Consider the following 17355-nt stretch of genomic DNA (forward strand, 5'->3'; position numbering starts at 1 on the left):
TCACTGCAGAGGAATAGGAAATATCCTGCCAGTGGCATTTCTAATGATGAGGAGGGTGGGGAGGAGGGACGGAGGGGTGGTGCAAAGTTAGGACACAGATACTCTAGGCCACGGCAGTTTGACACAGGGCTGCAGGTTTAAAAGTTGCTTTTTAGGACAATAACTGCATCACCTGCCGAACGGATCCCAGGACAGATCTTGGATTCAAAGAAGCTATCTGACGGTACAAGTGGTTTGGAGGGGGGGAAATTGTGGTAACAGAGTCACTTTAATGAACTTACAGATTATACATGAGAACACTTCTAAATAGGTATAACCCTTTTCTGTCTATGATCAGCTTTATAAGCAGCTTTCATTGATAATGGAGGACACAGGGAATTCCTCTTACCTTCATCATCAATACAATGGTGTTCAGTGCGATCAGAGCCATGATTGTATACTCAAAAGGAGGAGACACCACAAACTGCCACATTCGATATTGGAAGCTTTGCTTGTTTTGTGGCATATGACGGGTAAGTGGCTTGGCACTTATAGCAAAATCAATACATGCTCTCTATAAAAACAAGATAAAAACGTGTTATCACCATTAGGCACATGCGCATGTGCTCAGTAGCGGATCACAATAGGTCAGTTTCGGGCGGCAGCCCGGGGCCCATGGCCACCCAAAAAGACTTATACTTTTAGTGGTGTAATGTCTCCTGGTTACAGTTTTGCATGATTTGCAAAAAATCGCTGCTTTTTTACTGCTATTTTGCACAATTCAGGGAATCGTGACATTATCTATCCTGTATTATGAAGTAGTGCCAGTGCTGCCATAGTTACAGTGGGTTGGGGGGGCCCAGGCTTGGTGAACAGCCCGGGCCTATGGTAAAGTTAATCTGCTCCTGCATGTGCTGTACAGATCCATAACATAGCACCTAGAGGCTACAGAGGCACCAATTCTGTATGAACATATTGTACCATCTTAACATGCAATACTACATGGATATTCTAATCTATATGCATTATTTCTGCAAGAATATGGTTCCTCTTGGAGTCATATCAAGTGCCTACAGGACCATAGACCTCTGCAGACTCCATGTGCTGTACACGATCCATGTACATAGCTATGATGGTTGCTCTAAAAGCCATATTGTGCTTCTGGCATGTGATTTCAGCAGCAGAGCCAATTTCCATTGACTGCATTGTGCATTGGTTGTGTTGTGCAGCTGAGATGTTATAGTTAGCTCTTGTTCTGGACATTTACTCTATTTACTCTTTTTTTTAGGAACCATGTTTTTCTTGACCACGTCATGCAGCTCAGACCTACATCGCCATACAGCTGTAGAAACTAGAATCCCTACCATGCCTAGCCTGCCAGGATTTAGATATGTACCTCATTCTTTTCCAGACTGTACTCCTCCATCATTTTATCCCCTTGCTCCTGGAAAGTAATGATAATCAAGGCTACAAAAATGTTGACAAAGAAAAAGGGGAAAACCACAAAATATACAACGTAAAAGATGGACATCTCCATTCGGAATCCAGGCCTGGGTCCTTGGTCTTCATAGGTGGCGTCCACAGAGTGCCTGAGTACACTGTGGAAATAAATAAGTAAGTAGACAAAGATAAGTAGACGGGCATCGATAAATGGCCACACATCATTTCTTTACAGTAGGGGTGATAAAGGGTTATCCCCCTACAGGTATTTCTGTCATACAATATTTGGATCAAGCATAGAAATTCGTCATACCCAATACTTCTTTTTCTCTACATCAGTGGTGGGGAATTTGCAGACCCCAGCTGTTGCAAAACTTCAATTGCCATCATGCCTGGACAGCCAAAGCTTCTCTCAGGCATGATGGGAATTATAGTTTTGCAACAGCTAGAGGGCCACAGGTTCCCAACCATCCCTGCTCCACATCATCAGAGGACCCCCCCCCCCCCCCCCAATATTTTAAGATAAAGAGCCAGTACACCACCACACACAAAGAGAATAAAAAAAAATAACCAATAGGTTGGTTTGGGTGACACTTATTTATATAGGCACCATAAGGAGGTAGAGAGCCTAAATGCACTTCCAGCCACATAAGATTGTAGCTGGGTTGTTAACAACTCATAGATGTCTGGGCAGTGAACAATGGATCTATCAATATATAATACTGCATTAGTAATAACATATATTGATTACCAGCCCATCCACATAAAACCAATTACATACACTAGACACTGTAAAATAATAAGACTGAAGGAGATAAATCCAACTCGTTTAGCCTGACCTCAAGACCAGCCATACAGAATAACTCACACACAACACATCTGATAAATACAGTCCTAGAAGCATGCATGTTCTTACTCTGGCCATCCCTCTCCTGTAGACACAGTGAAGAGGGTGAGCAATGCCCACAGTACATTGTCATAGTGGAACGCCCATTTCTTCCATTCCCGCTTCTGTGCTTTGACTTCATTCTTCTCATACACTAGATACTCTCCTCTAGAGAGACAGACAAGTAACAAAGAAATTATTACTTACATGCCATCTAGATATATTTTGGCCACGTAACATTTTCAAAACACCACCATTGCTTCTATTTTATATGGAAATCCACTTTCAAAATTTTCAGCCAACTTAAAGGGTTGTTCAGTTTGATACCTAAGCAAATTAATATTCAATATCCTTGTTCTTCCTAGCTGATAACAAATAAAGACTTAAGCATTTATATATGTATATATTCATGTATACCGTATACATTTCTTATTGGAGATGTTGGCTTAATCAGTAATTGACATGGCTCTGAGCAACACATGATCAATATCACATGGCAGCATGGCATCATGGCAACTGGTGACATTATATGTAGTAAGGAGGTCACCTACCTGCAGTCTCTCTGAAACTCTTTTGATTCATCTGTACAGTAGAAAAACTTTCCCTTGAAGAGCTGAACAGCCACGACAGCAAAGATAAACATGAAGAGCATGTAAACAATAAGGATGTTCAGGACATTCTTCAGGGAGTTTACCACACAGTCGAACACAGCCTGAAAGGTACAGGACAACAGCAATTATATTTATGTATAATCCATTTCTACTGACATCCAACAACAGTTACAAACAATATGGATATCAAAATCCAAAGTACATAAATTTATACACAAATAATAACTGTACTGTCAGAATTGTTTTACAAATATTAGCACTGGTTAAAGGGGTAGTGTGGCGTTTAACTTTTATTCACTAAATAACACACATTACAAAGTTATACAACTTTGTAATGTGTGTTATTTAAGTGAATGGCCCCCTTCCCTGTGTTCCCCACACCCCGGAAGTGTGCTCAGCCAATCACGCCTGAGCAGCTGATGACGCGGCAGAGGGGGGCTGGCATGAGGGACGACTGGAGCGGTTCGGCCGGCCTCCCGAAGATGACAGCGTCGACACAAGATGGCGGCCGGGGTCGACAGCGAACACGTAAGTATAATGCACCAACACTTCGGGCGTGGGGGAAACACGGGGAAGGGGTCCATTCACTTAAATAACACACATTACAAAGTTGTATAACTCTGTAATGTGTGTTATTTAGTGAACAAAAGTTAAACGCCGCACTACCCCTTTAAGTATCACAAGAAAAAGTGCACATGGTTAATAACCCTAACACCTCAGGCTAGGCGGCAATAAGTCTAAGATGGCCCCCTTCCAAGGACAGTAATTATATTTATATTAATTTGCAAGCAATAGAAAATAATATTTCCATACAGCACTCACACAATACCACAGATCCCCAGTGGCTAAATAATACTGCCATATAATGCCTAAATAATACCTATATACAATTGTATTACCAGTTATAATGTTCACATAATATTATCATATAGCACCCAGATGCTGACAAGTGGTTTCAAAATAATATCACACCGTCTTAATATGGCTACATAGTGCTCTAAGAAAGATATCTATCTATCCCAATTGTAATTGGATATTGTGTTATTATATGCATATTTGGATATGATTCTGTCTGTATAGCTTTAAGCTGTCTGTTATCAAAATTTTATTTTTAGGAATGATACCTTTAGTGGCTAACCAGAAAAATATTTGTAAGCTTTCAGAGCAGAGGCCCCTTTATTAGACTAATTAACAGTATCACGCTATATTTTGCTAAACATTTCTGGCAAATAACACTTTTCTGACCACTGGAGCTGGCAATAAAGCTAAATGTTTAGCAGCTCCTACGTCTGTTTATGGCTGAAGAGGCAATGTGTCAGTTTGCCATCCCCTTTTGTTGGCCCTAACTTTATCCTTGCATATTGAATACCAAGGTAAGCAATGCTAGAGAGTTTTTTGGGGGACTCAAATTCTCTCCTCCACCTCATTGGTGATAAATATGCACATTATTTAGTCAATTGAAGATGGTAAGTGTTGACCAGAATAACAAATTGAATTAAATCTTACCCGTTTGTTGTACTGGAGTGTTATCGACCTGAAAGGCTATCAGGAGAATTCTGTGCATGGGTGTACAGGTAATTCAGATGCGAGTGGGTATACAGCTGCTCTATATTCCTTATTTTATTATCTAGGACAAGTGTTCTATTAATATTTTTACATCTGACTATTTAAATGGTAACTGTTGTTTCAAACATGCTGTCTCTGTTTTATAGGCGTTGCCTAACATATTTATATTTTTTAAAATGACTTCTTAGCCTCAACAAAAAGCTCTAAAGACTTGGCTACTAGTTGACTCACTTTCCTGCAAACTGCTGCCCGCTGCCTGTTAGAAGAATTCTGTCTCTAGGCTGTGCCCTACAGAGTAGACTGTTAGGGGCTCAACAACAGCACATGGACACCATTCTGAAGGATTAATATAGCAAAACCATGCAAATTTCTGATAATCTTTTGAAATTAACGTATGATCTCTTACCTTACTGGAGAGAACTCGGGTTGGGGCCCTTAGCTTTGACAGTAAGCAGCCAGGCTGAAGCTAGTCTGGTCTCTTACCATGTAGAGAACTCAGGTTACGTTACATACATGACACTAACCTTTAATTTGGGCAGACGCTTAATGGTTTTCAGAGGCCTCAAGACACGGAGGACACGCAGAGATTTGATGGTGCTAATATCCTTTCCTTTACTTCCACCTCTGTTGTGAGAACGAAAAAGAAGAGGAAAACAAGAGGAGGAGAAAGAGGAAGAGGCAGAAGTAGTCAGGAGAAAGATGTTAGGCAGAAAGATCGTGAAGAAGTGGTTCACCAAGAGAGAAGAATTAACATTAGAGAAAGGAAGAAAATTAAGAAGCAAAGAAGGAAAGGTTCAGACGTCGAGGAAGAAGCGAGAGACAGAGATGAGCATGGGACGTGACCGTGCATGGTAGAGAAATGAAACGTAGTCGGAAACATGCAGGCAGAACAGATACAAATATCAGAGAGTGAAAAGTTTAGATTGAGCAGAGATATTAAAGGTAAGAAAATTTAGATAGAAAGGAAAGAAGAGAAAAAGAAAAATAAGAGAGAACTGTTAGTGGAGCTAAGTATTCACACTCCTTGGTGTCTTACATGTCAAATGCCCTGGAGAATTGACCATCTGCTTTGCTATCACACCCTTCCCTTTGAGACTTGCATTTACAGTACTAAATGAAATGCAGAAAGTGTCGCAACTATGGGAGATGTAACAATTCCATGTGGTCCTTACTAGCACACTAAACATTCAGTGTCTGATATAACTAGAGGTGTCAAGGGACTGTTATGTGCCTGTCTGAATGCAGGGACTGTGGCGGAATAGCTCTACAATGTAGGGTGTACAAAGTGGTGAAGAAGACAGAGAAGAGAAAGACAGAGGACATATGGACATTACCGCTGGTTACTCCTATTGGAGGCAGCCGGTGTGGGAAGAGAGGGAATAATCATACATACATGGAAACAGAGACAAGACATCACAAACACCTTCAAAAACAACAAGAATTTCACCCCTCCGACAGTAGTCACTCATGCTCTTCTAACCCAGACCTCTTCCCACTGATGGTAAGTAATCAATGTGACATGCATAGTGTCTACAAACATCTAAAACATCAATCTAAGGGCCCCAAAAGCACACAGAACATCAGAGAAAACTCTTATGGCAAGTGCACAAAGACTTTTGCATATTTTTCTTTTTATCAAAACATATAGCAGATACAAATATGAGGTATCATTTCTATATATATTTTCCTGGCATTAGCTAAGAGCATAAAAAAAGCATCACAAACTACCCCAGACAGCATTATTTGAATATGGCAGCAATATTTTATATAATTCCTTGTCACAAACCTACATACATAATGTCAGGTAAAAAATTTGTGTTACCGATTTTGAAGTTCATAAGGAGGAAGATTTATCATTAGTACAATGTATGAATTTATGAGTCAAAAGCTTACTCAATGGTCACTTCATTAGACGCATTAGATGTAGCTCTGGGTACTTTGCCCTTGGAGCAGCCTCAATTCTTTTTACATGAATCCAACCAGATTATGATATGAGCATTATGCCTTTTTTTTTTTTACATCGAACCTGGAAGCACTGCAATACCAGGTCATTATCTGGAGAGGACAGCAAGCTCTTTTTTCCATCTCCCTGTTCTAAAAATCCATTTAATATATGGTGCCCAGATAGAAGTATCAGATATTAAAATTATAAGAACAGATATAGGCTATGTTCACACTACATATTTGACCGGCCGCTCCGTGACTTAAGTACCTGCCGGATGATCTTTCCTCCGTGGAGCTCTGATGCGGGCGCATCAGCGCGCGCCCGCATCAGAGCTTCCCATAGCCGGAGCCGCTTGCTTCACTGTGTGAACTGACAGGTCCTTCTGCGGGCGGAATTAATTGAATTCCGTCCGCAAATAATGGTCCTGTCAGTTGTTTGCGGCGCCGTATGGGAATCGGCCGGAGTGCACACGATGTGTGTACGCTCCGGCCGGGATCCCATAGCAAATAAAGCTATGTTCCACCCCGCAAATCTACGGCTGTAGTTCTGCGGCGAGAACTACGGCCGTAGATTTACGTAGTGTGAACATAGCCACATGATGTATGATGATGATGATGATGTGGGACATGGTGGGTTACATGTACTTAAAAAATGGGTGGACTATTGTCGTACACATGGTCTTACCATCTCACCACTAGAACCAGTCTTAACTGGTGACACTGACACAAACAAGGTTTTCTGGAGATCCTTACATATATATATGTATCATCAATATTCATATGATCTTTACAGTAAGGAGCAGATGGGCCTAACAAAGTGACCACTGGGTGTTTATTCAGAATCTAATACTAATAATCAGAAAATATTTTTTTTTTATTTTTTTTTTACAAGGAGCGATATAGTCACGAGCCACTGCATTATTCAGTAAATGTACACTGCCACTACGCAGTCTAGTTTAGAAAGTGACTGACTGGCATATGATCTTCTTCCTGCAGGATGTGCTTCGCTGTAGTCATTGTATTGTAATCAGTGAATATTGTTTACAGAGGATCCGAGACCATCTCCTGCACTACTGTGAATGGAATAAGGAGAAGGGACAGGATATTGGCAAACTTGTCCTTCCTCTGCTGAGATTATACAGGATGACTGACAGCCTTTATTTCACTGCTTGACTTTTCTACAAGAAGTAGTACTTCTTATGCCCTAACTTGAAGGGCCGGGGGCTGTTTCCCCTCATCTGTTACAGGTGGTTGGAGGTAAACTAGTGGATACTTCTTAACACTGTGGCGCCTGTGGAGAGAGGTTTACACTGCCTCTAGGGATTTACTATAAGGCTAAGCAGGACCATGTTTTGTACGTACACCATTTTATTGACATTTTATATAATATAATATCCTCATGGGACCATTTAATAACTACAAACTCCAAATGGCTTGTGCTAATAAATATGTGATGTTCCCAAGGGGTGAAGAAGTTACTTATCATCATCATTTAGGCGCAATTTATGCAAAGCCAAGTGTGGACTCAAAATTGGTGAATGGCATTTTGTGGCCAGATATTAGCTAAGTCAATAGGGAAATATGACATGCCATACATGATATTTTAGTTTTTTGCGATTTATGAGGTTTTTTTGGTGTTTTACTTTTACAACAACAGTGATACTGGCCAGATACTGATGGATGGACTCAATTCTTTTGCTCATTTACACACAATAATATATCTACCATGAGGAAAGAGATTATTCATGTCACTGGAATGTTTTTGTGATTTTCCAGAAATTTTACAAACTTACAGCAAAAAACAAACAAAAAAAAAAAACATGGCAATAATTTGTAAATAAGCTCAAACATTGCCATGCGGTATCTTCTACCTACAAGACAAAGTGCACCTTTTCTAAGGAAAGAATCATCAGCGGAAACGGACACGGCATATACATCCTGCTAGATAGGTGGAGAACATTTTACAATGCTAATGTGTGTGACATGAAGCAGATTGGTTACTTACGAGAATGCAAAAGCCACAAGAGCACCACAGACGACAATGAAATCAAGAATATTCCACAGATCTCGGAAGTATGATCCTTGGTGCAGAATGAGACCCAGATCCACCATCTAAGAGAAGTAGTTGAGAGATGAAACTCCCGTAAGGCTGAATACATTATACAATTCATCCATAAGGCTTTATGTACCTAAGTAGGAGCCCGTGGAAAAGTACTTCAGATACAACCTCACATATAACCACACTATACTTCTTAGGTGTGGAGAAGTAGGAAACAGGCTAACACAAGTGGAGGAATGCATGGCTGCAGAGCAGACTGCACAGCTTGCTTTTAGCCTGTACCCATAGAGAGACACTAGTTTGCATAGGCACTATAGATACAAAATTGTAGGATATAAGACCTTCAGCACAATTTCTGAAATATTCTACTTAAAACTAGATTGCTCTTTCCTAACTTTTCTGCAGTAATGGGGAACCAGATGGGGCAGATCAGGCAATCCTATGTGACGAATTGTTATTAAGGAATTGTGAGCCACCAGAAGAATAGGGTCCCTTATTCAACACCTCCAGAGTACAGAGCAGCTACAGAGAAAACCTGTGTCTGTCTGGAGGACACAACATATATCTGGAAAAGACCAATATATATGGAAAGACCAATGATGCCAACAGTTGCTGGGGAATACTCTATGTTTTTCTGTGGTGGTTCTGCAGGGGAATTAAGCACTTGTTGCCAGGTTCTCCACAGACTAATGATTGTTGTCAGTCCATCGTCAGGGATCCTTCTAAGAGAAACGGGTTGTAAAACAGCCCTTTTACAGACATAACCTGACAAAATAAATTCTTATACCTATTTGTGTTTTATTAGGCTGCTGTATTTGGAACAGTGACAACAGATTAAGAATGTTTTACATTTTTTTTCCTCAAACAGCTCCATTTTCATATAAGGGCTGTGATCAGTATTGCACCTCAGTTCTACTGATTCAAATAAGACTCTTTCACGGTAAATCTGACACTTGTGAATTTACCCCAAGTCATCCTTGCCTTTGCACATACCTTGATAACCATTTCAAAGGTAAAGACACCAGTGAATACGTAGTCAAAATAACGAAGTACCTGTACAGAATAAACACACAAAAGGCAATAAAAAGGTATGAAAACCTGTGTACAAATGGAAAGTGAGTCATAGTATATACAGTATCTTTATATATAACCACTATAAAGTGCTATTTATATACACTACGTTCTGCTTCATTTGTCCCACTGGGACCAATGTTCCCATTATTTCAATCAGCCTCCACTCTCCTCCCTCCATCTCCTCCTCTCTCATTCACCCCCCTTTCCCCTGCGGGAACTGTCCACCGTGTATAAAGACAGAGGAACTGCAAAGTAAGCATGGCTGCAGGAGGGCGGGTGTGATTAACGGGCTGTCAGCGCAACTCACACTGGGCCCACAATGCAGCACTTCCTGCACTGCTTAACTCTTCTTGCGCAGAATACATTTCCATTGTACATCATAGATTTATACCCATACAGATTCCCAGGTCATAATCTGACATATTTGGCCACCCCGTAACCTTATAATGGAAAAATCCAAATCCACCATCATCATCATTATTCAGAGTGGTTATTCAGCATTAGCTGAAGCCCTTTTGGCAGTAATTCGGCCTCCAGTCTTCTTGGCTATGAGACCACAAGGTTTACACCAGGTTTGGGGGATTTTTGTGTGCATTGTCAGCTGTGAAATCTTATATAGATGGGTGGAGTCTCTCCAGATCCCATCCAATCAGGTGAATTTACCACCAGTGACTCCAGTCATGGTGCAGAAACATCTCAAAGATAATCAAAAGAAATTGAAAGAGCCACAGCTAAATATCAAGCATCATAGTAAAGGCTCTGAAATCATATGTCCATTCAAAATTTTACTTTTGTCTTTTTAACAAATTAATAAAAAGTTATAAAATTCTGTTTTCACTTTATCAAGGACTATTGTGTGCACGGTTATTGGGGAAAACTTGATTTGTGTCTATAGCTACAGAAAAGAAAATGCAGATATGAGGACTGCCACTGTTTCTGGAGGTGTCACCCACATTGTTTCGTGTGGCCTCAGGATAAACAGGGTCCTCTGCGGCTAGGGCTATACTGCTCATGGCGATGACTAGTAGAATGCACATCTCAAAGTATCGCAGGGTGACGATGTAGTGACACAAACGACGAAGTCTAAAATAAAGAGAAGAAACAATGTGTTAAAAAAGCCTACTTAAGGAAACTAAGCAAAGTCCCTAAACACAGATAATTTTCAGTCTCTGAGAAAGTCCACCCACTTGACGTATGGTCATTGGCCTTATGGTAGAGGCCAGTTTACAAATATGTCGTACTGGATCTGGAAACGTTTAAGGGATAACAGTATACAAGAAGAAGGGATCTAAGATAGAACAGAAACTGCAGAATCTGAACTCACGGATTAGTAGTGGATAAAATAAACATGGAGCTGTATGGGGGCATGGGCTTAGGTCCCTTCCCATCATCTTCATCCTCTTCTTCTTCCTCTTTCTTCTCATCCTCTTTGTGAGGTAGAGGAGACACAGCCACCATCTTGTTCACTATGGGGAGACAAAGGGACAGAAACTAGTAAAGGTTGTTTACAAGGAAAGTTAAATTTACAGTGTAAAGTACACATGTATTACTTCACTTTACAAAATTTTCACGACCCCCCCCCTCTCCAAATACAAGTTTATTAACTTTTATCTATTAAGATTGTTGTGGGACTGAAGGTGGTCTTTTTGACAAGACTTTACCCTTAAAGGATTAGCGTTGGTTTACACCTAGGCATACATATATCCTGTTTTATACCTCAGTCACATCCAGAGCTGCAGTCACAATTCTGCTGCTTTCTATGTGAAATCAGTACTATACACTTAATGGGGACATGTATGAAAAGGCAAATATGCCTTTTTTTGTCGCATATGGGGCAGATTGGCATCAAAATATTCGCAAAGGGTATTTTTGCGAATATTTTGCTGCATCTGCCCCATATGCGCCACCTTCACCAGTGGGGCGGAGAGGTAGGTGGGGCAGCACGCAGGGGGGGGCGCGGCCTCTGCATGCGCCGCATTTATCATTTTTCCAATGGAAAAATGACACTTAAACCTGGCATAGGTTTTAAAATCTTCACATGGACAGGCTCTGCGCGATCGGGATTTATGTAGAGGCAATGTGCCTCTACATAAATCCCCTGAGCTCCGGAGCTGCAGGGACATTTGTAAGCCCGGTGTAAAAAACGCCGGACTTCATAAATGTCCCCCATTGAGTGTCCTAACCTGAGTTCCCATGAAGATACTGCATAATGTATAAATAGCAATTTATCTAGATGTGCTTTCTCAGACACTGAACCAGCAGGGGCAATAGTAAGATGTGATGCTTGGGCTTGAAAAGACACAAGTAGAATTGTAAAGAATTTGTGAAAAGTGATAAATGAACAAAGTGGAACAATCGTCCATGGCAATCAATTGACAGTTTTCTTCGTTAAGAGCGCTTTGAAAAAAATAAAAAATAGCAACTTAGTATCTAATGCTATACTACAAATCATATGGTCCAATGATTTGTACAGATAGCAACAGCTTGGACCTGGAGCAAGACAGAAAATGTGCTAGATACATAGGATTCTATCTGCATAACTACTATCTTGTCCCAGTTTTATTATGTTCTCCCCCCACTGTGCTCCGCTGTGCCATAATTGATGATTGGCGGCTCTATCCCACCTCAAAGACAGTAGGACTGTGTGAGTGGCAGCTCTCTTCCTGTGTTGCTAATTTTGGGCGAGTGACCTGATTTGGGTAACATTTATGTGGTGTAACGCAATTCATCTTATATTCTGACCTTCATTGTGCTATGAATATAATCAGCCCTTGTGAGATTTCTCCTGCCCTGCGCCACTTTATCTCTGACTCCCTTCAATAAATGCTCTCTACTTATTCTCTCAGCTCAAAAATTTTAGGGTGTATAATGTCCTTTAGGAACATCCCCCCAAAAATAAAATATTAAAGGGAACCTGTCACCCTGTGGCCCCAGGCAGAAACGGACATACTCTGCAATAAAGCTCAATATACTTACCACATCGGTCCCGGTCCCGTCCCAGATCCCGCTGTTGACACGGAGAAATCGACAAATCTTCTCGCACCCATTATGGTAATGAGCCGAGATGAGTCCAACGCCCTTAGGAATTGACGGATGAGTCCAGCTTATTCATGAGGTCCTCTTCTCGTTGCCGCCCATCCACGCCTCCTGGAACTTGATTGACATCTTCAGTCTTCTCACGAATTCCCGCGCAGGCGCCGTTGCGAAGGTCTCGTCACTTCTTCTGCGCATGCGCGGTAAACAGTGGAGATTCAATTGTGAACTGCGCATGCGCCGACATCGTCCATCATGGCACCTGCGCGGGATCCGGCGAGAGGACAGAAGATGAGGAGGAAAAAGACCGGCGTCAATCAACTGTCGGAGGCGTGGAGAAGGCTGGACTTCAGGCCCGGCGGCGCTCATTACCATAATGGGCGCGAGAAGAAGATTCGGCGATTTCTCCGTGTCAACAGTGGGATCCGGGACGGGACCTGGACCAATGTGGTAAGTATATTGAGCTTTATTGCAGGGTATTTCCGTTTCTGCCTGGGGCCACAGGGTGACAGGTTCCGTTAAGTAACTATGAGGTCAATATATTCCCAAAAGATCTGCCAAAATCCTGACTGGCAATTCTGCCTAGTTTTGCTGTGATACATAGGATATATGTGCCTATAATGTTGCCGTCAATAGCTGCTGCATGTGTGGCATCACCCTTAGTATCATTCGTTTTTGTAAAAGTTTTTGTTCACTCAAGGTGTTTTCATGTGTATTTCGGGGCAGAATATACACATAGGCTATATTCCCACAACGTCTTACTTTGTATGTTTGACGGTCGTCATATTCTTTTATTTATTTCATAGTGATAAAACAACCTCAAGTTTTGTACAGGTTACATGGCAGGTGCAGGTGTGCTCCACTAGAACAACGGGCGTTTCGCGGTCAACGGATGCAAAACGGCAGTCGCTTTAGTGGAGGACACCTGCACCTGCCATGTAACCTGTACATCACTTATAAAATAAATAAAAGAATATGTACAAAGATATGGTGAGTGCCGCATGATCATCTTTTCTATGGTTTTTACTATACATGGACATTATGTTATTACATGCAGAGTACCACAAGAGCCATCGTGCCTAAAAGACCCAAGGTGAGCAATCCCATTGTTTCACACACGTACTGTGGATGTCTGGAGTAGTGCCAAGTACCTTTCTATTTCTATACAAAATAAGACGTTGTGGGAACAAAGCAATATTCTTCTCCCAAATACACATTTAATACTTTCCCAAGCCACATTCTACGGATTTCAGGAGGAAATGCAAGCTGCAGTTTACACTATGGATATTTTTACATTGCTTCATCATGTAAAAAAAAAAACACGTCACTTCCTTGATGTGTTTTCCATGCAAACTGCATTAGACCATATTCCAAGAAAAAGGCTCAGTTCAAATACTCATTAAAAAGGCAAAACCAAGTAAATCTTAAAAATACAGATGTATTTGGATGCTGATCGACAGAGAGATACACATCAAAATACAGATGTGAATGTAGCCTCACTAGTACTTGGCTGTGACTTGTGTATGGAGCAGTTTAGCACCTGCAGACCATACGGATGCCATGATTTAAAGCTGCAATCATAGTGTTGGTCATTTACAACCCAGCACATAATTTTATGCCTTCTATTTTAAAGCACTAAACGTAGATAGATTTCTTGTCAGAAGTGCAATGTAACGTGGTGTGCAAGCTCTGTACAATTACTGTGGGATATTTACTATGCTTCGTATATTTAAAGCCTGAAGAAAGCAGCTCCATGCTCCTCCTGGTTCTCTACACTAATGAGCCTCACATATTTGATAGTTAGGGGACATAAACACTGCCGGTGCTCTTGAGTTCTGCTTACTATATGGGTAAAGCCAGAAGCCAACTTGACCTGTTAATGGGCCAGTGATGAAACCCTCCACAGATGCCTTTAGAAAACAATTACTTGTGATCCAGAGAGGGATGATGAGCTTGAAGATAAATAGTTTTTTATGTTTTGATTCAGTTTTTCATGTGAAAAAAGACCTGTAAAACCCAGATGACCGCATCCTCAGATACCTGTCTCCACCTCTTAGTTCTCTATGGAAAGAGTGCTCAGGGTCATGCCACACTGAGAACTGTGCAGTGGTAAGTGCCACCTTGACAGTCCATATACTTATTGCATAATCTGTTAAGGGGGTGGTCACTGCATATGTCCCAGTGGGGCTTGAACCTGAGCCTGTGAGAGTCCTGTTTCCCCCACCTAGTCATCGAGAAAGCATGTGAATTCTGCTTTCCCATACACTCATGGAAAAAAAACTGTTTCCTGCTTTCCCTATCACCAGAACTCTACACATTGGGGGCAAAGGAAATGATCCCTGAAGGAGTAGATTAGAAGCCATGAAATTCTCTATAAATATTTTTTATGGGAAATATCAATTTTGCAGATTAAAACGAGTGTACCACTTCAACCATCATATACAAACTTTCATATTGCCTGATGGACGCCATCATGCAGGTTCAACTTTTTGAAGTGCTGTTCATTTCCTGAGTTTTATTTGTATGCAAATTAAGTCTTTTGGTGCTGAAGTACTGGCCACATTAATACTGCTACCGAATTATAGGTGGTGTGAGTGGTACTTATAATCCAGTAGCGGTATTGATGTGGGCAGTACTTCTTCATAAACATCCACCAGACCATCTTCAAATGTGCATAGAGCAGGGTATGAGCCTGTGCAGTAGGACTCATACTCTGACGATGGTGCTCATAAGCATACAGGAGGCGGGACAGAGGAGTGCACAAGGCATGCCTCACTCAGGGGAGGACACATCAGTGCCATGGAGCTGCTGGGCCACCAAAAGATTTCATCTGCATGTTGGAAACCAGGCGGTGATTCAAAAAAATTAAGAGCACCATCAGAATATGTGTGGTGGCACCCACCAGCTCACATGAAAATTTTTATATGTTGGTTGAGGTGGTACATTCGCTTTAAGAAAAATAGAATGCGCATAGCAGACCTGGACAGATTGAAATAAAACTAAAACAGTATTAGGCTATGTTCACACTGCGTAAAACAGTGGCTGTTGTTTGACACAGCCATTGTTTGCAGTGTCACACAACGGCTGCTGTTTTAAAGCCTATTCAAGTCTGCTGGTCCCTGGAAATCAATTGACCATGTACGGCCGTCATGACAGCCACACTGTGTGTGAACTGTCAATTATTTCTGGACGATGTTTGGAAACAACATCTGGAAATAATTGACAGGTCAATTATTTACACAGCCGTAAAGAACAACATCCGTTGTTCAATACACTGTGTAAACAATGGTTGTTGTGTGCAAGGATTTCAAAGCAGCACATTTTTTTATGACAAGAAGGGCTATTGTTTTAATCTTTATGTCATATTAAAAATATGTAGTTTGAACATAGCCCTAGAAAGTAGCCCATGCAATAAATAAGAAGCCCAAAGTGTTGGAGAGACATTACCTTGTCCCACAGCGTTCTCTACTGGTGGAGGAAAGGGCGGTGGTATATCTACTGTAGTGTGCTCTGTAGCTTTAGTCCCCTTGGTGCTGTCAATGGGGTTACTGAGGGTCTGACCAGAATCAGGTAGAGAGGAGGGAGGACCAGAGTTAGTGGGAAGAGGTGTCCTTTTAGGGGCCGAATTTACTGTAGGAGCACTATTGTTGTTTGCACAGTTGGTATGATTGCCCATTTTGGCCGGGCTATGGTTGAGGCCTCCCCCTATTCCCACAGCTGGGGGTTCAGTAGTCACCAACTTGTTGTTACGGATGTTATCCATGTTTTCAGGCTGTTGGTTTTGGTTTTCCTGGCGGGAGCGATCTTGAATTGGCCGGGTGGTGGAAAGATTTGGACCTGAGCTGGGAGCAGGAGCTGATGGGTCCCTATAGTGAAAGTATAAAAAGATTAAGAAGTAAAAGAACACTTGATAACAATACCAGTGAAACTAAAAACCCTGGTGCAGACATGAGGAAACATAATAACCATATAAGCCGTATTACCAATCCCAGACCCCTGCCAGAATCCTCCTGCTCTCCTTCCAGCCATGTCATGAGCTGGCTGTTGGATTGCCCACTCAGCCAGTCAGTGACTAGGGCAGGAAGCCACTGTAGTCCCTGACTGGTTGAGCGGGCAACCCATTAGCCGGCTCAGGTACTTTCACCCGAGTCATGACGTACCAGGAACGGTGCCACCGGGGCACAGGGATGGGTAAATGCAATATCTTTATTATGTTCCCCTGTGTCCCTCCGACATCTAAGATTTCGTTTTTGCTGAACTCTTCCTTTAAGCAGTAACTACATAGAAAACTTTATAAATAGATAATAATAATAACATAGATTCAGAATGTACAACTACTAAGACTGTGCTCTTTACAGGAATTAAGACACTAGGTAGCACTGATGAGATGATGGCCCTGACGCCTGGGATTACAAATGAGAAATTAAAATAAAGGAAAAGCTTTTTTTCTGAAACTGCACCACTTTTGTCCCATTTAACAGTGAAGATGCATTATATACATAAGAAAAATAGTATTTGTCTCCATATATGACTATTACATACAAATTATATAAAAGAAAACAGTGGGTACTCACTTTCGCCTCCGATGCCTCCTCTCTCTGTCATCTCTCTTCACATCATTTTCATAGGTGGACTGTGCAGTGTGCCGATGCCTCCTTCTCCGCTCACCATCGGGCCCCTCATTTTCTCCTCCTCCACCACCAACCTCCCTTGTTCTACCCCCTTCTCTTACATGTCGTGTTCTTCTTTCTCCTCCACCACCA

At 41.5% G+C, this 17355-nt stretch overlaps 1 protein-coding gene, 1 long non-coding RNA gene and 1 pseudogene across 5 annotated transcripts in view; 1 reads left to right on the top strand and 2 right to left on the bottom strand.

The window, feature by feature from the left end:
- LOC138769421 (uncharacterized) overlaps positions 1-10132 on the top strand; it is a 145805-nt gene extending 135673 nt beyond the window's left edge. The window contains exons 6-8 of one of the 2 annotated variants that reach the window (XR_011359252.1): positions 1268-1593; positions 2896-3024; positions 7423-10132. This is a non-coding gene — a long non-coding RNA (uncharacterized lncRNA). Of the gene's footprint in view, positions 1-1267; positions 1594-2895; positions 3210-7422 lie in introns of those variants that run through there. The other variant, XR_011359253.1, reaches the window with a different exon arrangement.
- The window catches only part of CACNA1A (calcium voltage-gated channel subunit alpha1 A), a 178070-nt gene that overhangs the window by 69958 nt on the left and 90757 nt on the right, over positions 1-17355 (bottom strand). For all 3 annotated transcript variants that reach the window (XM_069947847.1, XM_069947839.1, XM_069947855.1), the window contains exons 20-30: positions 17167-17341; positions 16040-16458; positions 10884-11025; positions 10513-10642; positions 9479-9538; positions 8432-8538; positions 5007-5106; positions 2857-3017; positions 2336-2473; positions 1376-1577; positions 389-553 (exon numbers count right to left, since the gene is read on the bottom strand). In XM_069947847.1, coding sequence (XP_069803948.1) covers positions 389-553; positions 1376-1577; positions 2336-2473; positions 2857-3017; positions 5007-5106; positions 8432-8538; positions 9479-9538; positions 10513-10642; positions 10884-11025; positions 16040-16458; positions 17167-17341 — 1799 coding nt within the window. The remainder of the gene's footprint in view (positions 1-388; positions 554-1375; positions 1578-2335; positions 2474-2856; positions 3018-5006; positions 5107-8431; positions 8539-9478; positions 9539-10512; positions 10643-10883; positions 11026-16039; positions 16459-17166; positions 17342-17355) is intronic.
- LOC138780573 (U2 spliceosomal RNA) lies at positions 6493-6666 on the bottom strand (annotated as a pseudogene).

The sequence above is a fragment of the Dendropsophus ebraccatus genome, chromosome 1 (assembly GCF_027789765.1).
Source record: "Dendropsophus ebraccatus isolate aDenEbr1 chromosome 1, aDenEbr1.pat, whole genome shotgun sequence".
In the NCBI taxonomy this organism is placed as follows: Eukaryota; Metazoa; Chordata; class Amphibia; order Anura; family Hylidae; genus Dendropsophus; species Dendropsophus ebraccatus.